Source organism: Elephas maximus, chromosome 25, assembly GCF_024166365.1.
Source record: "Elephas maximus indicus isolate mEleMax1 chromosome 25, mEleMax1 primary haplotype, whole genome shotgun sequence".
NCBI classification, from domain to species: Eukaryota; Metazoa; Chordata; class Mammalia; order Proboscidea; family Elephantidae; genus Elephas; species Elephas maximus.
The window spans coordinates 21,745,600-21,772,220 of NC_064843.1; the positions used below are offsets into that span (position 1 = coordinate 21,745,600).

At 40.8% G+C, this 26,621-nt stretch overlaps 1 protein-coding gene across 12 annotated transcripts in view; it reads right to left on the reverse strand.

The window, feature by feature from the left end:
- Positions 1-128: 128 nt before the first annotated feature.
- The window catches only part of NCOA3 (nuclear receptor coactivator 3), a 126,875-nt gene continuing 100,382 nt past the window's right edge, over positions 129-26,621 (reverse strand). For 7 of the 12 annotated variants that reach the window (XM_049869883.1, XM_049869877.1, XM_049869880.1 and 4 more), the window contains 13 exons: positions 25,302-25,693; positions 24,258-25,126; positions 23,231-23,381; positions 22,060-22,257; positions 21,403-21,678; positions 21,177-21,303; positions 18,921-19,092; positions 9,356-9,652; positions 7,769-7,873; positions 6,175-6,430; positions 5,181-5,355; positions 4,703-4,844; positions 129-4,388 (listed from right to left, as the gene is read on the reverse strand). In XM_049869883.1, coding sequence (XP_049725840.1) covers positions 4,377-4,388; positions 4,703-4,844; positions 5,181-5,355; positions 6,175-6,430; positions 7,769-7,873; positions 9,356-9,652; positions 18,921-19,092; positions 21,177-21,303; positions 21,403-21,678; positions 22,060-22,257; positions 23,231-23,381; positions 24,258-25,126; positions 25,302-25,693 — 3,172 coding nt within the window. In that variant the 3' untranslated portion in view covers positions 129-4,376. The remainder of the gene's footprint in view (positions 4,389-4,702; positions 4,845-5,180; positions 5,356-6,174; positions 6,431-7,768; positions 7,874-9,355; positions 9,653-18,920; positions 19,093-21,176; positions 21,304-21,402; positions 21,679-22,059; positions 22,258-23,230; positions 23,382-24,257; positions 25,127-25,301; positions 25,694-26,621) is intronic. The other 5 variants (XM_049869888.1, XM_049869887.1, XM_049869886.1 and 2 more) reach the window with 5 other exon arrangements.

Below are 26,621 nucleotides of genomic sequence, written 5' to 3' on the forward strand. Positions count from 1 at the left end.
CCTAGCCAATGAAGCACCTTCGACATTTTGTAAAAGGCCATTCTTAGAGTTATCTGGTTGGGTTTGGTTTAAGATAAAGAATCATCCAAGGTACTACCAGTGAACACCTTTTTGGAAGGAGCTGCTTTGGGTTTAGAGGGTCTTTTAAAGGGGAATAAAACAAAACTAAACCAGCTGCCATTGAGTTGATCCTGACTCATGGCAACCCCATGTGTTTCTGAGCAGAACTGTGCTCCCCAGGGTTTCCAATGGCTGATTTTCAAAAGCAGATTGCCAGCCTTTCTTCTGAGAAGTCTCTGAATAGACTCGAACCACCAACCTCTCAGTTAGTAGCCGAGCACTTAACCATTTGCGCCACCCAGCGATTCCTTAAAAGGTGAATAGATGGTCATAAATTAGTAATACCTACCATATTTCTTACTAAACTATACCATACCTCAGAGATCTCCCAGGCAAGTCTCACATCACACCAGGTTTAAGACTTCACTTTAAAAAAGTATTACTACACAAAGCGAGTCACCTCACACAGCCCTTCTTTGTGTAGCAGTCAGAAATCCAGAAAGGGAAAGTGGGAGCAATCTCCTACTCCAACCCAATTCTCATTTGACGGTTGATGCAGAGAATTTCTAAGCACTCAGATTTTATTAAAAAGTATTCCCATGCTTTTCAATGCCCCAAAGAGGCCAAGGATCCATCCCCAACAAAAAAAAATTTGACCTTATAGAAACACCTATTGCTATTCGAATTAAGCTTAACAGTCTGTTTTACCCTCAATCTAACATGAATTTAATCAATAAAATTAAAAAAAAAAGGCAAGCAAGCTCCTAAGTTCCAATTTTAAATAGAAACCTTTATTTACAACAACATCCAAAACAATCAGCCAAGCAGTCATAGCTTACCACCAAACCATCTCGTAAGTTATCCCATGTGGTCTGGAGTCTTTGCAGTGTAAAGAATGATTTAAAGACTTTTTTTTTCCCCAAACGCTTAATGTAAACTTGACTGAAACTGAATTCATTCTCAATACTACAAGTCAATTCCTGAGAATTTGAATATTGCTCTCAGAATGACATTTCCATCTTCTTCAAAATTCCACATATTTGAGAGAGAGAAAAGGAAAAAGAAAACACCCTGCTCATAAGTAAATAGTCGCCTTGGGGCTGGAAAACAGCTCTTGCTCCCTTGCTGGGGAAATTTTCGCCTACCCTAAAGGTTTTGCTCCAATGAATCTCCCACTTACGAACAAAACTCATGGCTTCTGCAAATCAAAAGGGAACTGGACAGGCATATGGGTAACTGGCAATCCAATTCTGTTTACTTTCCAGCTGAAGATATTTCTGGATTAAACAAATTCTAGGGCAGCAAGCCAATTATCTCCTGTAGACCCCTACCCTACATACCCCCGACTCACCTCAGATATTAAATACTGATGAACTACTTAGTCCTGTTTACGGATATTTACACCTGTCAGTCCAGATGCACAGTTTAGGAAAGTGTCACCATAACATGAACATTAACAACGCAATTTCCATTTGTTTTTTCAAGGAAGAAACATGTATCTCCTTTATATCATTTTGATCTTTATAAAATATATATATTATATACTTATATATCTTTGGATTCAGCAAAAGTAAGTACTGGAAATATTCCACATTCTAAAAGCAAATGGAAAGATTACTTAAACTGTTCACCCAACAGATACGAAGGTTTAGAAAAATGAGAGGAGTGGGAGGGGAGGTAGGCAGTGGAAGTACAAAAACAATTATTCAAAAAGGTAAAAGGGCAATAAAAGTAAAAACAACAAATTACCTCAAAGACTGCATCTATTAAAAGAAAGGCAAAATCTTAAGTGTACACCAATAAAATGAACAAGTAGAAAATATAAAAACTTATCCTAAACTTTGTTTCTGTCCATATAAAAGGGGTGCTGCCTTCCAGTTAGCCTGGAGTCAGGATTGAAGAAAAGAATCACAAAATTTTGGGGGGTTTCTTTTGTTTGCTTGTTTGTTTTTAATAATTTTTAAAAGTCAAGAAAGGTAAGAGCACCATTCTATCTCTCCCCACACATGACTTAAACAAGGAAGGTTCAGACACACGACACAGCTGTGTCTAAAAAGACAGAGACTCTTACTCATCTATGTATGCCTCTATCTTCAAACAAAGGGCAGAATATGGTATCTGAAAAGTACAGGCCACCATGATAGAAGTTTATGGAGTTACAATCTTAAATTTATTTTTGACCTTGAGGGCAGGGAGGGGTAGAAGTAGCAAACTCATAATTGTATACACACTGTTGAGAAAATAAAATCCATGTGAAAACTTGGTGGTGGTTCTGAAAATACCAGGTTTCACTTAATCAAGTCAAAGAAATTCAATGATCTTACCTTCAGAGACATCTAGAAATACTGGCTAAACATGTTTGAAATTGAAAAAAAAAAAAATCAACTGGCTCTCAATTATTGCTAGGAAACGACACCAAGGCTGGCACAGACGTTTGAAATCCATAGATATTCCAAAATCCCAATTTCGTTCAACTGTTTGAACCACATAAGTAACCCAGATATAGGGAATTAAACCTGATTTTTTTTCTCCCTACTCTCAACTGGCAACTATAGGTGCCAAGCAGTAGCAATAGCAGAAAAGTGTCAGGGAGCAGAAAAGGAGGGTGCAAGGGCACCCAGTCAGACTGGCTGATTTGGGGACTAAGCTCTGTGGGAAATAACAATGACATGATTCTATCCCACAGGGACATAGTGCAAGTATCACAACAGCAGAATGACAAGACAGCTGGACAGACGCTGGAAGCCGCACATGAAGGAGTCTACTTGAGATCTCAATGTGGGCAAGATCTCAATGCGGGATTCAGGTCGTAACAACCAAAACCTTAAAGCACTCCTAAAATGATGAAAAGGCAACATATTCAATTTAAAAAAAACTGTGAATTGCTATCACTTAATTTACGGATCATCTAAAATCCAAAAGAATTTTTTTTTAATCAATTTTTTTTTTTAAACTCCTGATACCTTTTTTAAAAAGTTTATCTACCCATCTCTAGTCTTTCCCCCAAAATTAACAAAGTGCTTAGTTATGGCAGAGGAATTAGAAAGAAAAAAAATGCAACTGCAGACATCTAAACAACTGATCTCCTCCAAAAACATTTAGGTTTAGAATAAGAGACTGAGAAGAGCGAGGCATCTGAGGCTGGGAAAGGACACATTGTGGATCACTGTCCCCTCCCCAGGTGGCTGAGGGGCTGTCTCTCGTTTGTAACCTCACCACGCTGAGCTTACTGAAATCAACAATGTTAAATATTTTGCTTCACAAACTCTGCAAAAATGAGTTGTTGTGACCTACAAAAAGAGGTATATACATATTTTACATGATACAATATCTTAAAGGTCCTATTTACACAGAAAATCTATTCACAGAAACACTGCGAAATTCTGATTCAGAATGCAGTACCTGGCCTTGGGTTTGCTGAAGTTTATTTTCAAAAAGCATTATTGCTCTACCATATAGGCAAAGGGTGACACCAGTACTTTCAAAACAAATCACAATTCTTGTCCAACAGTTTCGTTTAGACAAAAAACCAGGAATGTGGTTCGCCATTCCTCAAGACCTCACAAATATTGCATTTATCCATTGCTTTTTTTAAATAAAGTGCACTCGGCTGCACATGAGCATGTGAAAAAACTGCTACTGCTGCAATTAAATACTGTCAGCTCATTTCTCCCTTCTGCAAAGCCACTTGGCATCAGTGACAATTCCTGGAGGTGAAGTATTACAGGATATTAGGAGCAAATGAAAATTCTAGTTAGGAGAAAGCCAGGGACTGAGTGACTCAACAGTATAATTAAAAGAACTCAGAAATGCCACTTCCACTAGGACAAAGGCCAACATGACAGAAACTGCCTGGTCGTGACAAGACTTGAGGCTGTGCTCTTTGTCCAACACTGCAACTAGAGAACACAGATGGTTTCATCGCTCTTGGCTTCTCCAATTTCTCTGGCCCACCGTTACTTCTGACAGACTGGGTAACAAGGCAGAAAGAAGTGACAACGGGAGGCTTTCACAATCAGGAACACTCCGTATCTCCAGAATCACATCCCTAGGAGGCAGAATCTCAAAAAGTATTTGTCTGTTTTCAACACCATGATACACAGAGGGGGAAAAAAAAAAAAATCAGGTAGATATTGCACTTCAGCTTAAAATCCAGCCCTGTTCAAATGACATCACTTGGAATACCCTTGACAGAGATCGAAGCTGGTCGTTTCCTCAAGGCTGGACGCCTGAAACAATGATTCTTTACCTCCTGCTAATTCGAGTGCATTGTCATTTGTACAAATGATGTCCTTGGAGGTCCTGCTGTAGAGATGTCAGCAATATTTCTGTTAGAAACCAGAAAAAACATGAGTAAGTCATGTGCCTTGCACAACAGAAAAAACCCTCATGTCTATACTCATGGCTTGCTGTGTGGCTTTAGCTGACTGATTCGAATTCCTTAGATTCCATATTACCAAAAGTATCTCATGGCCCAATGCCTTCAAATCAAGTTTTTGTTTTGTTTTGTTTTAAATGACTGTATTTTTAAGTTAATATATTGAGTTAAAATCTACATAGGACCTTTCAACTGCAGCTTTGGTTCTCTCCAAAGAACGGGAAGAATGTTTTTTTACAAAGGTAAGGACGGGATCCCCCATACCTGATCAGGACCCATGGGCATGCCAGACATGGGCATTGAGTTCATATTCATCTGTCCCATGTGACCACTGCTGCCATTCATGTGCACCATACTATAAGCCCCAGGATTCCCCTGGTGGGCAAACTGCTGCTGGGAAAAGGAGCTGTAAAGAAAGAGTGGAATTACCTCCAGACTCATTTTAGCAACACAGGGCTTGCAAACAGACTGTCACAATTTTGTCAAACGTAGCGAACAGTAACATCAGAGAGAAACTCCCTGGCAGCCTTCATTCAGTTTCTCACAGCTATCTGCGCTCATTACCCAATGAGTACGTGCACAGAATGAAAGGGTCTCAACCTGGGCACACCAAAGAGCACATTCTCTAAATGAACGCAGGGCTTGTCATCTCCCCGTCCAAACGAGCTTGACTGAAAAGTGGAAAAAGTTTCTGAACTACGGTACCAGAGTGTGAATGACATTTAAGGCCACTGCTCTTCACCTGTTCCTGGCCAGGTTCCCCGATGGCCAGCCCTTCATTTCGGAGGACTGATACATTGGTACAGTCTGAGGGTGCTGCATCATGGGATTCTGGGAGGGACCCATTCTTGATGACATCATTGCGCTGGGAGGACTAGACACTCGACCAAAGGCTGGATCAGGTTGTTGGCCCATTCCTTTAAAAAAGAAAAAAAAAAAAGGCAAGCAATTACAATAACACACTCACATGGTATCTCCTCAGAATATCAGCTTTCTGTAGTAATTTTTATTTAAAAAGAAAAAAATAAGGTGGGGGTGGGACAATAAGGTATAAAGTACTACAAGATGCTGTATCTCGGTTATTCTGGCCTCTTGTCAAAATGCCATCTAAAGTGATAGGCATATTACAGAAAGGCACACTATTTAGATTACTTCTGGTGGAAGTGGGGCCTTCTGTACAAAAGGGACTCAGGATCACTCCACCCTCTTTTAGAGGGCAGAGGAGCTACTGTTCTCATCGGGCACGGCTGAATCCTAAAATGTAATCTCCCCCAATAAGTTCCACTCCCCACTCCATGTCCCCGGAACCTCTCAAAGGCTGATTATTATAACTAATAATAAATCCAAGGCACCAAGAAAGGGGACTTTAAAAAAAGCCTCTCCCTGACTCGACCAAACATTAAGAGACTTTTTAAAGTTCTACTATACTGGGACGTATGAGAAGGAAAAAACAAACTTGTAGTCCTTCCAAATAAGAGGTAAAGAGCTGGAAAAAAAAAAAAAAAGGTCTAAGAAAAATATTCAAATATGATACAATCCATCTGCCTCAATGACCTGTGTGTGCACCGTAGCACTTCAGTTCTCCATTATTTTAATCCATTCATTTTTTTGTGCAATAACAAGGGGGAGTTAGAAGTATTCTTGTTTATTTTTAATGTGCCAACAGATCTAGTGAATCTTACGTCCTTGATAATGTCACACTGCGGAAGGCTGTTTATTTTCACTGTCAACTTTACCGTAATTTGGTGGGTATGGAAACTGCTGTGGTGGAGCCTGGGGCATCACAGGTCCTGCCAAAACGCCATCCATGCTGGGGGAGGCAGTCACATTAGGGGGCGGGCTAAAGGCCTGGGTCGTCTGCTGCTGCTGCTGCTGCTGCTGCTGCTGGTGCTGCTGGTGCTGCATCATCATCGCCACCCTCTGCTGTCGGAAGTGATGACTGAGCAGCTCTCTGCTCCGCTGGGCGACCATCTGGGCGTTGAGAAAGCCCTGCTAATACCCACGAAAGAACACAATTACACACGCAAACCAACAGCAGGCAGCTTCATACATCCAGTACTCCCACAATGCCTTAGGAAGTACACGGACAGACTAAACATGCGGCACCTTTCCTTGTAATTAAGGAAAAGAGAAAGGGTCCACTGCTCTTTATGATACAGGCTTTCTGGCAATCTCGGTGAGGGGAGCAGCTGAGGAGGAGGGATCTGGAAATCGCTTATTAGGGCCAAGAGACAAATTGAACAAAAGCAGTCAACAAGCTTTAACATAGTTAGAAACCCCTCCTCAAAGAGAGAGCATTTAGAGGAAGAATCTGAGGAGAAACTTCTCAGGAACTATGAAATAAACTATATGATAGTAAAGGGCAGAGCTGAAACTGGCGGGGGCGGGCGGGGGGACAAGAAGGGAAGCATAAAAAGTATGGGGTTACACTCAGATGAGCAGGAACCCGTTCTTCTGAAAGGAGAGGTGAAGGCAACGGAGAAGCTGTTTAGAGGTTAAGGGAGTGAGTGATCAAGGCACTGGACAAGGAAGGGGGCTCTGGCTGCACAAGCTGGGGGAGACCATCTCCAAGGAGCCAATTTTTACCATCTTTTTGGAAGGTATCCTAGCTTAGCCTCTACTGATGTCTGATTATCAAGAACACGCAGATTGTCAGCATTTCCAAGCAAGCCCAGAGTGAAAACTGGGCATTCACAGGTGTTAATATACTTTGTAATGATAAGTATGAACAATATTTCAAAGCACAGTAGGTTTTTGTGTAGTCATCTGCCTCACACATTAGGAAAATACCTTAACACTATCTCTGACTCTGGCTCTAGGCAGAGACAAGGACTTTAACATCACCCCTCTCACAATGGGGAACAAGTCACCTCAGAGGCTATCACTGAGGGTAGGATTATGCATTATTTATTTTCTTCTTTATATTCCTTATCATTTCAAAATTTTACCCAGTGAACATTTTACCACATTCTATCTAGGTAGATTTATAATCCAGGAAGAGAGAAGGTTAGGGATTTATGGTTTTAAATTGTTAAAAAGCAAGTAACAGCTTTTCTACAGCACAGCAATTAATCACAAAGGCAATTAATTTAAAAACCCACTTAATCTGTAGTTTTAATGAAGGAATTGCTTTCCTCTGTTTCCTCCTAGTCACTAGCAAGAGAGCAGAAATGAAGGGAGAAAAAAACAGGTGGTAGGGCTATGGAACTACTTCTTACACAAGAAACCTGGAGTTACTCTATTCTTTTAACATAGAACCAAACACGGGCCAGTCCCTGTGCTGGGAGCTGGGGACACAGCAGTGAATGCAGACAGACACATTATTCTCACCTGTGAGTTCACCTGTGGCTGCATCACGGGCCTCATCATCGCAGCCCCCGCAGCAGTGGGATTTTCCACTTTCATTTCCAGTGCCTGACGGCTCTGATTCAAAAACTGAGGAAAGACAAACTGGTTAGGATGTAAATGGAGCATGCTAACAAGCCCAACACTGCTTTATAAATCCTCAGCCCCACCCAATGAAGTCTTGACAGTATTTCCAGACTGGTTAACCTGGTTACATCACCAGCTCCCCAAATCTAAACTGAACTTTTCGGCATTAACTTTTTGAGCTGTCAAATGGAGCTTTACTGTTGGGCACTGGGGAGAAAACTGAAAATGTAATTTTGCAGTTTAAAGAGTATCTTCAACAGGAACTGAAAGGGTTTATAAAGTTAGATTTTCTCTGGGATTATTTAGGCACTCGGGGAAACTGCTTTAACTTGATCACAGTTTTAACACTGAATAAACTACCTCTTCTGCTACCTTTTCTGGGTTAACTTCTAGTGGAAAGAAATGATAAAAAGTAAAATGGTACCATGAATGCATTAACAGAGCTTTCCTACATACCTAAACTGAACTTCAGGAATATTCATGACCTGGAGAGTCTCTAGCTCACTGAATTTTAAATTCACTCATTCACCGGCTTATATCGTTCAGTTCCACCACTAACATAATAAACAATATGAAAAATTAAATTTTGAAAGACTTGTCTGGGATTAAGGAAACTGAAAAAATAGAAATCTCATCTTGGATATTTTAAAAGAATTCAAATCTTATAAAACATCTAGAAAGCAGAGGTTCCAGAAAAAATGTTGAAACCAAAAAGGTTTAGGTTGGTTAGCTCTAGTAGTAAATAAGGCCTGCCTTGAGCATTATGTTCTTTTAAGAACTACCTAGATGGGATCAAACTGACAAAACAACTTAAAAGATTAGATAGGAAATTCAGGGAACAGTGAGTTTACATTAACAAGGAACAACTCAGGAGGAGGGAGAGAATGCCTATGCACGACTGAAGAATGGAATCAATGTCACTAAACTGTATATGTAGCAACTGTTGAATTGGCGAGTATGTTTCGCTGTGTATATCACCGATAACAAAATTTTTTAAATGTAGAGGGAAAAAAAAGGTTTAAATATTGGTTATTAATACTAAGGACTTTAAAATATATAACTTACCTTTAAGACTACAAAGTCATCAAGAAACACTTTTGTCTTTTCCCCCAAGAGCAAGTCTGACATTTTTTACTTTTTAATCTGTGCAATGGCATATTTTTATAAAAACCACCCACTGCCATCGAGTGGATTCCGACTCATAGCGACCCTGTAGGACAGAGTAGAACTGCCCCATGGAGGTAATCAATTCTATCATGACCACCCTCCAAACACAGGTCCACACAGATAAAATCTTACAGAGAAGAAAAACAAAATGAACTGCTTTTGCTGATGAGGGATGGAGACCCCATGGGTGCTGGGCCCACTGGCACCCTCAAGTCTACACAAGAGCTCAAAGGGACATGTCTGAAAACAAACGGAAAAAAGGAGGCCAAATGGAAAGTCACTTTTCCTTTGGCCAAAGGAGATCATGTGACTGGTTACCTGCTGGCCCTGCAGTCTCTGCTGAAGTTGCATCCGAAGCTGCTTGGGGGTGTTTGTTCGCGGTCTCATGATGTTGGCCCTCGGATGCATTCCTTGGAGAGGAAAACTGCCTTGCTGGCTCATCTGATTCATCATAGAGTTAAAAGATGATGACTGTCCCTGAAGATTAAAGCCTCCTTGCATTGGGGGCCCCTGTCCTGGGTACGTCTGCCCATACAATGCTGCCGCCTTCTGATCCATCATGACTGCTGCTTCCTGGCCTTGAAAAGCTTCCTGTTTGGGCTCCAAAGCTTGTCCCTTAAACATCAAACACATAAAATGAACAGTATGGGAGAGCTTCAGAAAACAAATGCCTTAAAGGAAGGAAAAAAATAAAGTTAACATATGTACACAACGATGACATAGAATTCCAAAACCAAAATCAAGTTTATTGTCTTTTCTTGTCTGCAGCTCCGTAAGGACACACACCACATCCCATCTTTTCACAGCTGTGTCCTAGTGCCTTGCACCAGGTCTCATAGAGACAGGCACTCAAATATGTTGTTGTCAGGTGCCGTCGAGTCGGTTCCGACTCATAGCAACCCCATGCACAACAGAACAAAACACTGCCCCGTCCTGCGCCATCCTAGTTATACTTGAGCTCACTGTTGCAGCCACTGTGCCAATCCACCTCGTTGAGGGTCTTCCTCTTTTCTGCTGACCCTGTACTCTGCCAAGCATGATGTTCCTCTCCAGGGACTGATCCCTCCTGATAACTTGTCCAAAGTAAGTAAGACACAGTCTCGCCATCCTTGCCTCTAAGGAGCATTCTGGCCGCACTTCTTCCCAGACAGATTTGTTCGTTCTTTTGGCAGTCCATGGTATATTCAATATTCTTCGCTAACACCACAATTCAAAGGCCATGAACTCTTCTTCGGTCTTCTTTATTCATTGTCCAGCTTTCACATGCCTATGATGCGATTGAAAATACCATGGCTTGGGTCAGGGACACTTTAGTCTTCAAGGTTACATATTTGCTTTTCGACACTTTAAAGGGGTCCTTTGCAGCAAATTTGCCCAATGCAGTGCGTCATTTGATTTCTCAACTGCTGCTTCCATGGGTGTTGACTGTGGATCCAAGCAAAATGAAATCCTTGACAACTTCAATCTTTTCTCCATTTACCATGATGTTGCTCACTGGTCCAGTTGTGAGGATTTTTGTTTTCTTTATGTTGAGGTGCAAACCATACTGAGGGCTGTGGTCTTTGATCTTCATTAGTAAGTGCTTCAAGTCCTCTTCACTTTCTGCAAGCAAGGTTGTGTCAATCTGCATAAATGCAGGTTGTTAATGAGTCTTCCTCCAATCCTGATGCCCCGTTCTTCTTCATATAGTCCAGCTTCTCATAGTATTTGTTCAGCATACAGGTTAAATAAGTATGGTGAAAGAATACAACCCTGACGCACACCTTTCCTGACTTTAAACCAATCAGTATCCCCTTATTCTGTCTGAACAACTGCCTCTTGATCTATGTAAAGGTTCCTCATGACCACAATTAAGTGTTCTGGAGCTCCCATTCTTCGCAATGTTATCCATAGTTTATTATGATCCACACAGTCAAATGCCTTTGCATAGTCAATAAAACACAGGTAAACACCCTTCTGGTATTCTCTGCTTTCAGCCAGGGTCCATCTAACATCAGCAGTGATATCCCTGGTTCCATGTCCTCTTCTGAAACTGGCCTGAATTTCTGGTAGTTCCCTGTCGATATACTGCTGCAGCCGTTTTTGAATGATCTTCAGCAAAATTTTGCTTCCATGTGATATTGATATTGTTCTATAATTTCCACATTCGATTGGATCACCTTTCTTGAGAATAGGCATAAATATGGATCTCTTCCAGTCAGCTGGCCAGGAACCTGTCTTCCATATTTCTTGGCATAGACGAGTGAGCACCTCCACCATTGCATCCGTTTGCTGAAACATCTCAATTGATATTCCATCAATTCCTGGAGCCTTGTTTTTCGCCAATGCCTTCAGAGCAGCTTGGACTTCTTCCTTCAGTACCATCAGTTCCTGATCATATGCCACCTCTTGAAATGGTTGAATATCGACTAATTCTTTTTGGTATAATGACTCTGTGTATTCCTTCCATCTTCTTTTGATGCTTCCTGTGTTGTTTAATATTCTCCCCATGAAATCCTTCACTATTGCAACTCGAGGCTTGAATTTTTTCTTCAGTTCTTTCAGCTTGAGAAATGCCGAATGTGTTCCTCCCTTTTGGTTCTCCATTTCCAGCTCTCTGCGCATGTCATTATAATACTTTGTCTTCTCGAGAGGCCGTTTGAAATCTTCTGTTCAGTTCTTTTACTTCATCAATTCTTCCTTTTGCTTTAGCTGCTCGACACTCAATAGCAAGTTTCAGAGTCTCCTCTGACATACATCTTGGTCTTTTCTTTCTTTCCTGTCTTTTCAGTGACCTCTTGCTTTCTTCATGGATGATGTCCTTTATGTCATTCCACAACTTGTCTGGTCTTCGGTAACCAGTATTCAGTGCATCAAATCTATTCTTCAGATGGTCTCTAAATTTAGGTGGGATCTACTTAAGGTCATATATTGGCTCTCGTGGACTTGCTCTGATTTTTTCCAGTTTCAGCTTGAACTTGCATATAAGCAATTGATGGTCTGTTCCACAGTCGATGTAGTCAATTTGATTTCTGTGTGTTTCATCTGGTGAGGTCCATGTGTATGGTCACCGTTTATGTTGGTGAAAGAAGGTATGATGAGCACCCCCCCACCCCCACCTGTTGGAAGGCACTCAAAAGATGACTGGGGAAGAGCTGCCTCCTCAAAGTAGCACTCAAATATAGCCTGAGCCAAATACCTAAAATGCAATAAGTCCTTGGAAAAACACCATTTGTTCCAGACCAGAGTTCTGTACCAACACAGACCTTCCACACCAATTATAAAATAAAGGCTTAATTAAAATCACTGTGGTCAATGAATTCTCATGTAATTTGTATAAGAATGTTCTTGAAATTATCGAGAAGTGATTCTGATAGAAGAAAATCAACAAAAGTTCACTTCTCTGGAGTATATTCACCAGTTGATTAAAGCCTGATGATGGTCATCCACCACTATTTGTATGCAGCAAGAGAGACCCATTCAATGAACAAGTATTTATTAAGTGCCTGTTATGTGTGAGCCATCACTTCTCTACAGGCTAAGGATATGCTATGGATGGAATTGTGCCCCCAAAAGGGTTAAGTCCTAATCCAATAACAGTAAATCTGCCATCGTTTGGGTCTTTCTTTGAAGATATTATTAGTTAAGTTGACAAGGTCATACTAGAGTAAGGCAGGTCCTATCCCCTTCTGAGTGACGTCTTACAGAAGGGGGACAGCAAACATGGAGACAGAGACACACACGGCGGGAAGGCAGATGCTATGTGACAAGGGAAGCAGATACATCTACAAGCAGAGCAAAGAAAATGCCAAGGATTGCTGGCAGCCACCAGAAACTAGGAGAAAGGCATAGAAGTTTCCCTCTCAGAACCCTCAGAAGGAATCAAAATGGAAGATAACCTGACTTGGACTTCTAGCCTCCAGAACTGAGACAATAAATTTCTGTTCTTTAAAGTCAGTCACTTTGGGGCATTTTGTCACTGCAACCCTAAGAAACTATGGATATTTACAAAATAATATCCCGCAGATGACAGAAAAAGTAAAAGTCAACATTCCGTAGGAGGAGTAGGAGGCTGCCTTGCTATGTAAGACATGGGGACCTGTCAAGTGCTGCATTCACCTGTATCTTCTTATTCACCAGGATGAAATGCTAAGCCTGCAGTAACACCCCTGACAACTCTTACCTTACGACACACATCTCACCGTACTGTGCTCTGTGACAACAGACTCTCATTTTTCCCCACCGCTCTGGCCTATACTTCATCAGCGCTCAGTCCAGGGCCATCTTCTTTCCTCTAGCTACACTTTCTACTCAAGTGCTTGCTCTCAGCCAATGGTGACATCTACCACATTTTTATCTCTAGCCCAAACTTTTCTCTGAATGCAAATTCTGCCTATGCAAATGAATATTAACATCTTTATTTGGATGTCTCAGGCATCTCACAAACTGAACATGTGGAAAACACAAAGTTTTTCACTGCAGAGTGAATGAAACAAGACCCACACTAAAATACGGCATCATAAAATTTCAACGGGGAAAAATTCCTAAACAATTCAAAGAGAATAAATGGGTCATATGCAAAAGAACAGAACCAGAACGGAGTAAGACTCAGTGCCCACACTGCCATTGCTGGATCCCAATGCTAGGAAACTATGCAACAATTCTTTCAAAATTCTAGGAGGAACCTACAACGTAGCCATACACGCAGAAGAGTAAAATAAAGATATTTCCAGACACACAAGAACCCAAAACATTATATGTCACACAGTAGGGCCTGGAAAGCTATAGAGGTTGAGCTTCAGCACAACAAAGGAGGAAATCAAGAGAGAAAATGACTTGTGATTCAGAAAACTGGGATCCAACATAGGAGAGAGAAGAGGCCTGCCTCATAAGGGTCAATGTACACCAGGGAACAGGGAGCTAGGAGAGAGGGAATTAATGGACTATGTAATGTGTCAGAACATGTGAGGAAAAGCATAAGAGGAATTTTATAGTTCTGTTGAAGTATCTCGGAAGGACGAACCATAAACACATAAAAAACTAAGCAAATAAAAAGAGAAAGCAATTATTAATTCAAAAACCAAATACAAACTAACTCCAAGTGGATCAAAGACCTAAACATAAAGACTAAAACGATAAAGATCATGGAAGAAAAAATAGGGACAACCCTAGGAGCCCTAATACAGGGCATAAACAGAATACAAAACATTACCAAAAATGATGAAGAGAAACCAGATAACTGGGAGCTCCTAAAAATCAAACACCTATGCTTATCTAAAGACTTCACCAAAAGAGTAAAAAGACCACCTACAGACTGGGAAAGAATATTCAGCTATGACATCTCAGACCAGCACCTGATCTCTAAAATCTACATGATTCTGTCAAAACTCAACCACAAAAAGACAAACAACCCAATCAAGAAGTGGGCAAAGGATATGAACACACATTTCACTAAAGAAGATATTCAGGCAGCCAACAGATACATGAGAAAATGCTCCCGATCATTAGCCATTAGAGAAATGCAAATTAAAACTATGATGAGATTCCATCTCACACCAACTAGACTGGCATTAATCCAAAAAACACAAAATAAAAAATGTTGCAGAGGCTGCGGAGAGATTGGAACTCTCATACACTGCTGGTGGGAATGTAAAATGGTACAACCACTTTGGAAATCCATCTGGCGTTATCTTAAACAGTTAGAAATAGAACTACCATACAACCCAGAAATCCCACTCCTTGGAATATACCCTAGAGATACAAGAGCCTTCACACAAACAGATATATGCACACCCATGTTTATTGCAGCTCTGTTTACAACAGCAAAAAGCTGGAAGCAACCAAGGTGTCCGTCAACGGATGAATGGGTAAATAAATTGTGGTATATTCACACAATGGAATACTACGCATCGATAAAGAACAGTGACGAATCTCTGAAACATTTCATAACATGGAGGAATCTGGAAGGCATTATGCTGAGCGAAATTAGTCAGAGGCAAAAGGACAAATATTGTATAAGACCACTATTATAAGATCTTGAGAAATAGAAAAAACTGAGAAGAACACATACTTTTGTGGTTACGAGGCGGGGAGAGAGAGGGTTTTTTATTGATCAATCAGTAGATAAGAACTGCTTTGGGTGAAGGGAAAGACAACACTCAATACAAGGAAGGTCAGCCCAATTGGACTGGACTAAAAGCAAAGAGGTTTCCGGGATAAAATGAATGCTTCAAAGGTCGGCGGACCAGGGGCTGGGGTCTGGGGAACATGGTTTGAGGGGACTTCTAAGTCAATTGGCAAAATAATTCTATTATGAAAACATTCTGCATCCCACTTTGAAATGTGGCATCTGGGGTCTAAAATGCTAACAAGCGGCCATCTAAGATACATCAATTGGTCTCAACCCACCTGGAGCAAAGGAAAATGAAGAACATCAAGGTCACACAACAACTAAGAACCCAAGAGACAGAAAGGGCCACATGAACCAGAGACCTACATCATCCTGAGACCAGAAGAACTAGTTGGTGCCCGGCCACAATCGATGACTGCCCTGTCAGGGAGCACAGCAGAGAACTCCTGAGGGAGCAGGAGATCAGTGGGATACAGACCCCAAATTCTCATAAAAAGACCATACTTAATGGTCTGACTGCGACTAGAGGAATCCCGGCGGCAATGCTCCCCAGATCGTCTGTTGGCACAGGACAGGAACCATCCCCGAAGACAACTCATCAGACATGAAAGGGACTGGTCAGCGGGGGGGAGAGATGCTGATGAAGAGTGAGCTAATTACATCAGGTGGACACTGGAGAGTGTGTTGGCAACTCTTGACTGGAGGGGGGATGGGAAGATAGAGAGAGAGGGAAGACGGCAAAATTGGCATGAAATGAGAGACTGAAAGGGCTGACTCAACAGGGGGAGAGCAAGTGGGAGAAGGGAGTAAGATGCATGTAAACTTACATGTGACAGACTGATTTGAATTGTAAATGTTCACTTGAAGCTTAATAAAATTAAAAAAAAAAAAGTAATAAAAAAAAAAACCAAATACAAGCTATACTTGGCTCAGTGATGATCCAAAATAATGTAGACACTGACTAATGACAACAACAAAGACAGAATCACACTGTGGGTACAGAGAAAAGCACATGCCCATATGTATGTAGCAGGCATGGGTGTGTGTTCTGAGGGGCAGGGAGGGAGGGAGATAAATACAGATTCACATTTCTTATCTGAAATTCTAAAATCCAAAATAGCTTTAGAAAAATTTATTCATTCACACCAAACTCATTTAATGGCAAAACCTGACATGAACTTGTAAGAGGTAATATATAATCTCTACGTATATTCACTTACTGTAACTATGTCTTTTGCTTTAGAAATAATAGCTTGTTTGATCAGAGCCTACTGCCCCAAACTATACTATTGCTGCTCAAAATCTACCAGAGGTGTCATGTCATGTATGGTATACATGTACCATTTTACCTTCCTAAAATCCAAAAATCTCTGAATTTCTAAACACATCTGATCCCAACGGTCTCAGATAAGTGACTACAGACCCTTAGTCAACAATCATATGCAGAAGTCAATAGATACAGAGTAAGGTTGATTAAAAAAAATAGCATTATAAGCATATCTCTTACAAACATTACCAAAAAAAACATTCAAAGAGTTGAATTTCACTACCTTTAAGCAAGGGCAGGAGCCCTGGTGGTACAGTGGTTAAGAGCTTGGCTGCTAACCAAAAGGCTGACAGTTCAAACCTACCAGCTGCTCCTTGGAAACCCTACAGTGTAGCTCTACTCTGTCCTTTAGGGTTGCTATGAGTGGGAATCAACTCCACGGCAACACGTTTGACCTGGTTTTTTTTGGAAGCAAGGGCAAGTGACAGTGGTTCTTCGATAAAAACTATTCCTCTGCCACTTGATTTTTAAGTTACATACATGGATTACTTTGCTAAAAACAAAAGTTAAAACAAAAAAGTAAAGCAAGTCTCATCACTACCCTGCTTAAATTCAATGTCTTCCCAATATAAGAGAAAAATCCCAAACTCCTTAAGATGACTTTGTAGAATATGGCCTCCATTTGCCTCCCCCACCTCGTTTTACTCCACTCCCCCTCTGCTCTCACAAGCTTTCAGTTACTTTCTAGTACCTCTTAGCTCTTTCCTGCCTGAAGACCTTCAAGGACCTCTGAGTCTGTTGTGCCTCTTAAGGAATATTCTTTCCCTACCTCTTTGCACATCTGGCTCCTTCTCATCCTTCAGGCTTCAGCTTACATGTCATTTCCCCAAAAAGAACTTCCCTGGCCACTCAAGTAAATTCCCAGTTATTCTTTATCTCATCATCCTGGATTTGAAAACCCCAAAAATTTTTAAACTAAAAACAAGACCCCACCAAAAAGAAAACCAAGAAAATTATTTGCAACACATTCAATAAGATAATAGACATCCTTCAAATCACAGCTCAGACATCGCTTTTTTTAGAGAAAATGTTTGACAACCCCCACTCCCTTGGCTGACATCTCTTAGCACTACAGGCTTTTCCTTCAAAACCTCTACTGTACCACTTCTCTTTCTACATATATGGTTTCCTTCCTGATGTCTGCCTCACCCAATGGGATGTGGCCTTTGGGAGCAGGAATTAACTTGCTCATTGTTGTTCCTCTGCCTCTGAAAAGACTGACTAGCATACAGAAGACACAGATATTTGCTGAATGAAGGAATCAACAAATAAATCAATGGTGAAACACACTTAAAGTAGTCTTGCAAATCAAGAAAATAACGCTCTATCAGGAAACTACAAAATAGACATACAAATGGCCAATAAATACAAAGGTATTCACTCTTGCAAATCAAAGAAACACATAATTTAAAACAACTTTTTTCTTTGCCTATCAGATTAGCAAAGATGTAAAAGAATAATCATGCTCAGTATTTGTTTATTCACTTCTCATTCACTCGTTCTTTCATCTACTTGCACCTCTGTGTACGTTCTTTGCACCTGGTGGTGCAGCGGTTAAGCACTTGGCTACTAGCTGAAAAATTGGCAGATTGAACCCACCAGCAGCTCCGCGAGAGAAGATGTGGGAGTCTCCTTCTGTAAAGATTACAGCCTTGGAAACCCTATAGTGCAGTTCCACCCTGTCATATAGGGTAGTTCTACCCTGTCATATAGGGTCTCTGTGAGTCAGAATCGACTCAGTGCCAGTGGGTTTAGGCATGTGTTCTTTCATATTTAGCTGAGTCTCTCCAGCACAGCGCTGGGTAAAAAGTTATGAAAAACTAGTACTATCATACTCTGTTGATAGGAAAGAAGCTAGTACAATCTTTTAGGAAAACAACATGAAAATATGTCATAAAACCTTTAAAATGTGCACCAATAACACTTTCTCTTGAATTGTAGCTAAGGAAACAGAGTATGAACAATACGTAATTCACAGAACTATTTATGACACTTATTATTTAGAACAATTAAAATTTTCATCAGTAGTTGTTGTTGTGTACCATCAAGTCGAGTCAACTCAGGGTGACCCTATAGGACAGAAAAGAACTGCCCCTGTAAGGTTTCCAAGGCTGTAATCTTTACAGAAGCCAACTGCCATATCTTTCTCCTACAGAACGGCTGGTAGGTTCAAACTGACCTTTCAGTTCGCAGCCGAGCGCTTAACCACCGCACCAGCGGGGCTCCTTTCATGAGTAGAGGATTGGTTAAATTATGTGTCCAATATAATAAATGATACTTGACCACTAAAATCACATATATATAATATATAAAAAATATACAGTGATGTGACACAGTAATAATGAGAAAGATACATATACAGGCATTCTTGTGCATGGGCTCATACACATGTTTGCATGCATATAGACATACTCTCTCTCCCCTACATCCACAGTAATGCCACCTACTTGATTTACAAGTTCAGGGATGCCCAAAGCTCTGTCAATTTCTTCCAGGCCTGTAGCATCTGTGTTGCTTAGGAGTGTGTGCAGCTGGTCCAGCAATGCTCTTTCATCACTCTGGCCTTCTAGGTTAGATGGTGGCCCAAGGAGATCATCCAGAGAATTCCTAAGAAGTGGCCTAAAAAGAGATTTACAATCAATTTCAATAGTACTTTCTCCCTTTAAAAAAAAACACAGTAATGGTAACCAATACTTTTAATGTACAGTAATAAATACTTCAAGTATAAATAATTAAACAATTGGGCAGCAGTGAAGAGGAAGTAAAAAAGACAGGAATTTAAGGTCCACGATTCTAAAACTTCACCAGTCCATCTTCAACCACCATGTCTAGATATCTAAGAGCCAATTCCACCACCAGAATATCTTTTCCAGATCCTGGATATTTGGGCGACAGCAGAACTTGGGAGGGAGGGGGGCACTGGGAGAAAGCTGTACTTTCAAGACCCTGTCAGAAGTGCTGCAATACAGTAGTTACATTATCTGAAAGTTAGGGAAATCAACAAACAGGTAGAAGAAAACAGAGAAACGTTGAACTATCAATGAACTATGTCAGGGAACCCGCCCAAATAACTTTTTGCTATACTTGGCTCACAGAGCTCACGTGTCCTTAAGTGTAACACTCACAAACTCCTTACACTTACACCAAGGCGCCACAGTTCTTCCTCCACACACAAAGGGCACGGAGCTAGAAACGCATCCTGCTTCAGAAAAGTTCTATGAACTGGATATTACTCAACTGGGTAGAGAACCACTCACCTTAAAAGACTCATGTAGTTACATCACTGCCTAGTCAACAGATTTTTTCTCTGCTTAATTTATTGAAGAAGGTGGGTTAAATTATGACTCACTGTAACAATAACAGGTGGTTTCTTTCATGCAAATAAGTTACCAACCAAGAGAAATAAAAATGAAATACAGACTTAGCCCACAATCCCCGAAAAGTTTTAAATAATTTTAGAAAGAAATTATCCAATTCTACAAAACATTTTCCAGAAAATCGAGGCTTGCCCTCTGAACATCATTTGTAAAACCACTAGGAATGTGTTTTTGTGTTTTTTTTGTTTTTTTTTTAATAATTTTTATTGTGCTTTAAGTGAAAGTTTACAAATCATGTCAGTCTCTCACACAAAAACCCATATACACTTTGCTACACACTCCCAATTACTCTCCCCCTAATGAGACAGCCTGCTCTCTCCCTCCACTCTCTTTTCGTGTCCTTTTTGCCAGCTTTTAACCCCCTCCACCCTCTCATCTCCCCTCCAGGCAGGAGATGCCAACATAGTCTCAAGTGTCCACCTGATCCAAAGAGCTCACTCCTCACCAGCATCCCTTTCCAATCCATTGTCCAGTCCAATCCATGTCTGAAGAGTTGGCTTCGGGAATGGTTCCTGTCCTGGGCCAACAGAAGGTCTGGGAGCCATGACCACTGGGGTCCTTCCAGTCTCCGTCAGACCATTAAGTCTGGTCTTACGAGAATTTGGGGTCTGCATCCCACTGTTCTCCAGCTCCCTCAGGGGTTCTCTGTTGTGTTCCCTGTCAGGGCAGTCATCAGTTGTAGCCGGGCACCATCTAATTCTTCTGGTCTCAGGGTGATGTAGTCGCTGGTTCATGGGGCCCCTTCTGTCTCTTGGGCTCGTAATCACCTTGTGTCCTTGGTGTTCTTCATTCTCCTTTGATCCAGGTGGGTTGAGACAAATTGATGCATCTTAGATGGCCGCTTGCTAGCGTTTAAGACCCCAGACACCACTCTTCAAAGTGGGATGCAGAATGTTTTGTTAATAGATTTCATTATGCCAATTGACTTAGATGTCCCCTGAAACCATGGTCCCCGGACCCCTGCCCCTGCTACGCTGGCCTTTGAAGCATTCAGTTTATCCAGGAAACTTCTTTGCTTTTGGTTTAGTAGGAACGTGTTCTTAATCCTCTAAAACTGATGCTAATTTATACCCCTCTTCGTGAAATTATCATCAGGAGAGACAATCATCTCACAGAGAGGCTCTCAGAGGTTGGACCACTGAATGATCCCGTGGCTAAACAATATAGTTCTGTTTCCTCCCTCCCCCATGAATGCTCCCACTTGCTGCGTTTGCCTCATTTTTTCACACACTATCACCACAAAATGAGGTTTGTTCCTGTGCTCTGACCCTCTTCTAGGTAATCTGATGTTAACATTTTCCAAAGAGTCACAAAACAAAGCCCCACCTATTTTGAGTCCCATGAGGGCCTTGTTCCACAGACAACATGCCATCTGGCCAGGAACCTGGTTGGTTAGATGGTGCTGCTTGGCTATAAGGATTGACCCCCATTCCCATGGGAATCTCACCAGACCCTAAGGAAGCAAAAAAGAAAGTATAAATTTTCAAGTATGTCAATGGTGTAACAATTACCCTAAAACATCTAGTATTCTTTTTTTAAAGGGGAAGCTTACTCATTTGAAGCATCTGCTGTTGCTGTTGCTGTTGCTGCTGCTGCTGCTGCTGTTGCTGCAACCCTGGTCTCATGCCTGGTGCACCACTGGACCGAACAGGCAGGGTGGGCATGGAGCCAGCCACCACAGGTCTGGGCAAAGTAGCGTTAAAATCTGCTCCTGGTCTCCCCACGGAGTTTGAACTCATAGGCTCCATTCTGCTAGCCTTTGAGTTTGGTAAGCCCCAGTCTCCTGAGGAAGCAGTTTGAGTCACAGTCACATTCCGGTTTGGTCCAGCTAGAACAGGTAAAAATGATTAGGTGTCTTCATATTGTAGTGGAAACCTTCATGTATCATAAAGGTACAGCCACTATACACATCAGCCTGGACAAAAAAAAAGTGCTCTGTATGCCTATGAATGGTGCTATCCAACTATGAACGTGTTTTTGATAGGTCACTATTCCCATCTATTCACTACAGGTTAGAAAATGTCTTAGACTAGCCTCCTTCAGGGTTAAAATAACTAAGATAAAATGAAGGATACTCATGAAAGAAACATGCTAATATTATTCAAAAACCTATTACTTAATCCTAGTTATTTAAAGGACTTTAAGTATTTTATATTTGTTTTTCCCAAAAGAAATCTGTAATCATTACTACTACTAAGAAATAGCATACCCATATTTGAGCCATAATTTTCTTGACTACCCATCATTCTTGGATTCCCACCCGACACGGGTTGCTTTGGTAACATGGGGAAAGCACTGATATTCTTCACTGGAGGGCTTGAGCCGACAGGCACCGGGCTATCTAGAGACACTGCTCGATTATAAGGAGGACGAATGGGCTGCACAGACTGTGGACTTCTCAAACCTGCTGAAAACATACAAGTACAATACATAAATATCCCTCATGACTCAATACACAAATAATGAAGTACAAGACATAAATACCACCGCTACCCACCAAGAATGCCTTCCTTACAAAAACGAACACTGTCTTCCTTTACAAAACAAACACTTAGTCAAAAAAAAAAAAAATGCTTCGTATTCCAAATAAAGTAGAGACAAGAATCTCAGTGCTGGCTGAAGTACTGGACAGTGTTCTATAGCCTGATATGGTCATTCAAATTCTGCTTCACTCAATATTGAAAAATACACTCATGTTTTAAACTCCTGCAGGTTCTTCCACAAGTATACTTAGTAAGTGACTTCTCTACAACAAGGAATGAAATACAGAATTTCCTCCTAAATGCTCTTTTTTCCACGTTCAATCAATTTGATTTGACTGTGCATTTCACTTTAGGAAATACTGACACTGAAAACAAATAGCCATCATTCTGGATTAACTGTGAATTATCTTTTCAATTGCTTACACACAACATACCCATGTTAAATGAATCAATGAATAAACACATAGCAATAAGAAAGAGGTTCGGTAAGGAGTAGCAAACACCAAAGAGGAAAACTCCATTAAATGACAGGATCCCATAAATGTCAAAGGACAGGTTTTGATCTATAGTTCTGGTGGTGTTATTTTGTTTTCATCCATCTCTCTGTGGCTAAGAAAAACAGACACTCTAACACCTTCTACACATCTGGAATAACCAAATACAAATACTTTCCTATAACTGCCATGGGTACTGGCATCATCTTTGTGAGAAAAACAGGAAACAAAGGAACAGGAAAATTCCAGAAAGTTTTTAAAAATACATATGCTGTAAATAGTATAGGAAACTGAGATTCAGCATGTGTTTTTAAGTTATATATGCGAGTTGGATCCTGGTCTTAGCGCAGGAATGCATATAAGTATATAGAAACATCCAAAAGCCAACAAAAATAACACCTACTTCTTTCCTTACCGAGAGAATTAGTTCCTTGAAACATCTGCTGCTTGGTTCCCAGATTACTACCACCATTCGTGGATATGGAATTATTGTAAAAGTCAGAACTCGTCAGGTCACCAAGAATAGCATCTAGATGATCCAAGTCTCCAGGTCCCTGAAAATAATTTTTTAGTTAATCTATGTTTTTTTATATTACTAGATATACAGGTATAAACATACTCATCAAAATACGTAAAATGGGAACAAGTAAAATACAGTTATATACCTAAAATGATAGTGGCTAACTTAAAGCCTCTATCCCTATTCTTCCTCCTCAAAGTGACAACAATTTAAACCACTGAGATAAATCACACATTTTGATTTATACTAGATGTTAGCTGTGGGGTGTTTTCCAACTAACATTAGTCACCAGCACTGAAGTGATCACTAGCTGACAGAGATGTCTGCATCTACACATACCTTCTGGAAAAGGTATTAATAATAAAGCAACAAGTTGATATTCAATAGGGTATTCACAGGTGTGCCCCAAAATGGCTTTTAGTCAATAAATTGGGTAAACAGTGGCTTAAAGGAAGTTACACAGGCATCTTAACTATCCAGCTCCTCTGAGCCTTTAACTTGCTCAGGGGCATATTAAAATTTCCTGGAATAGCATCCCTCAAGCAGACTTTGGGAAATGTTTACACAGAACGCGATCATGTACGTAAAATTTGATTCTTAGGTAAAAATCAAAATTGTTGTTGCTTAAAAAAAAAATTTTTCCTCCTTTGTACTTCTACCGTACCCTTAATGAACCATTCTGCTCATTCCAACAATACCTCAACTTTTCCAAATTTGCTACTCAACAGAGCCACATTTTAAAACATACACATCTGATATTTCTAAATTGCTGATGTCCACAGGAAATACAAAGAAACAATAACTCAAAGTTAACTTCCTAAAATAGAGCAATTTGTGTATAACACATTATCTAACACCTAAATGCAGTGAGGAAACACGCTGACTATGCTGGAATGTACAGGCAAATTACCTCTTCATTTGTTTCTGTCTTGATTTTAGAGTCTTTTTCTTGACTCGAACTAGGAATGGTGGAGCTGCCACACTGACTCATTTTACTATCAATGCCTTCCACTTTGGGCTGTAGCTCTTTAGAGAGGGTGTCACTAGGATCATCCCTATCTAGCAGGTATCTAAGAAGTGCATTATTTTCCTTCTTCTTAGGACTTAGCTGCTCCTGCTTGACATTTCCTTCTCCACAAGGAGCTGTACTACTGGTGTCTCTCCCGGTGGCTTCTGCTGTTATCTTGGCTACTTCAGCTGGCGAATTCCCATTCTGCAGCAACTTGTGCAAAATTCTGTGTTTCTTTTGCAACAGTGACCCATGCATATTGGACGTGGAGGACACGCCTCCAGAAGTAGAAGAGGAGACTCCAGAGGGGCTGGTGACACTAAGGGATGAGTCTTTACAACTTGAATCCAGGGGAGAGTTGCTCAAGGAGGAATGACCTCGGTCATCTGAAGAATAGGTAAGTAACTGCAGTAATTTTTTATGACCTTTGCTTTCCAGAGGACCCCTCTGATTCTCTGACCCTTCTACATTGTTCTCTTTACTTTCTTTGTCATTGAGGTGATCCCTGCTATTTGACTGACACATTGAACTCTCCACTGGATTCTGGTCACAATATAAGCCTAGAGGACTCTTGGAATCCTGGCTGTTCACTTTACTTGGCTGGGTTATATTCATATTGGGAGAGTTATCCAATTTGGGGCCTGGGGAAGACAGAGTAGATAGAAGAGAAGTCCCAACACCCTCACTGATAGCCTGCAGGGCACTGAGAGAGCTGCTGGAAAAGCTGTGGCTCCCAGTATTGCCAGAAGATCCCATGGGCGAGTGCACACCTGCATTTGGAGAAGAGTTAGGAAAGAAAGTTAGACTATCACACACTGTAACAAAACACCACTTAATTCTCCAAAATTTTCTATTACAAAATGATTTTGCTTTACAAGAATTATAGTGGTATGGAGAGAAAAGAAGAATTTACTGAAAAAGAAAAGGAAATGCCACCGTAAATACCTGGAACAGGAGAAAACTGGTGTGAGGCCATCTTTGGACTCCCACGATTACGAGGAGAAATCATGATATTTTGCTGGTTGGAGCCAAGGCCAGGACTCCCGTGTGGGGGACTATTCATGTTGAGACCATAGTTGTTGTTCTGGTAGGAAGATGGTGACTGCATGCCCGGCCCAGGGTTCAGTGAAGCAATGTTACTGGAGCCGCCATATCTAGCTCCACTCATCTGCCCTGTGGCATTAGGGTCTGCCAAGCCATAGGTCCTGCTGCTCAGCATCTGTAAGCCTTGGTTTGGTGACATGCTCATGCCACCTACTGAATTGTTGCACCCAGCTACAGGAGGTCTAATGCCTTGTCCAAGAGGATTTGGGTTTGGTCTATACCCATTCTGTTCTCTGCAAAGAAACATAACATCAAACTTTTACTAAAAAAAAATTATAAGCATGTGTCAAAGCTCTGAATCAGATAAGTAAGGGATGAGATAAGTGCACAGGAACTTACCTTCTTCTGTACCATTCTAATAAAAAAAAAAAAATTCTAATACCCAGTGATAATTCCAGTGTAGATATTAATCTACTATTAATCTAATTACGTATTTTTTTACAAGCTGCAGAATCTAAATGAGTGACAGCACTATAGCACTGAGAAGGGCCAACAGCTATGTTATATGGACTCCTTGTTGTTATTAGGTGCCACTGAGTCAATTTCAACTCACAGCGACCCCATATGACAAAGCAGAGCTGTCCTGGCTTTACGGAAACAGATCATCAGATGTCTTCCTCCTGCAGAGCTGGGTAGGTTCAAGCCCCCAACCTCTCACCAGCCGAGCACTTAACACTGCACCACCAGGGCTCCTAGCAGTGCTTAACCAGAGTTGCCATATAGCTAGGAGTGGCAACTGGAGGTGCCTACAAATCACTCAATAGAATTAATGCTGACTGTCCGCCTTCATGTGGTGCTCATGTACCATTAGCAATACCAAAAGTAACGTTTATTCTTGAAGGCAAGATTCAAATTTTAAATTCAGTCCTTAAAAGCAATGTAATATATTATTAGAAATGAAAGGTAACAGAGGTGGGCAGATTTTACATGCTCTTTCACTCACTAGCCTTCCCATCCCCCAGCTTTCTCAAGAAGTAGTTATTTAATGAACAAATACTCATTTCCATAGAAAAATATAACCTTAAAAAACAAATCGTAATCCAGGAATCTAAATTCACTTCAGCAAATCCAATATCTCCATGCTTTTTCTCTCATAAAATGTTCTCCTTTTTTATGTTAATAATAAAGCATCTTGAGAACACCTGCATTTAATATCAGAAG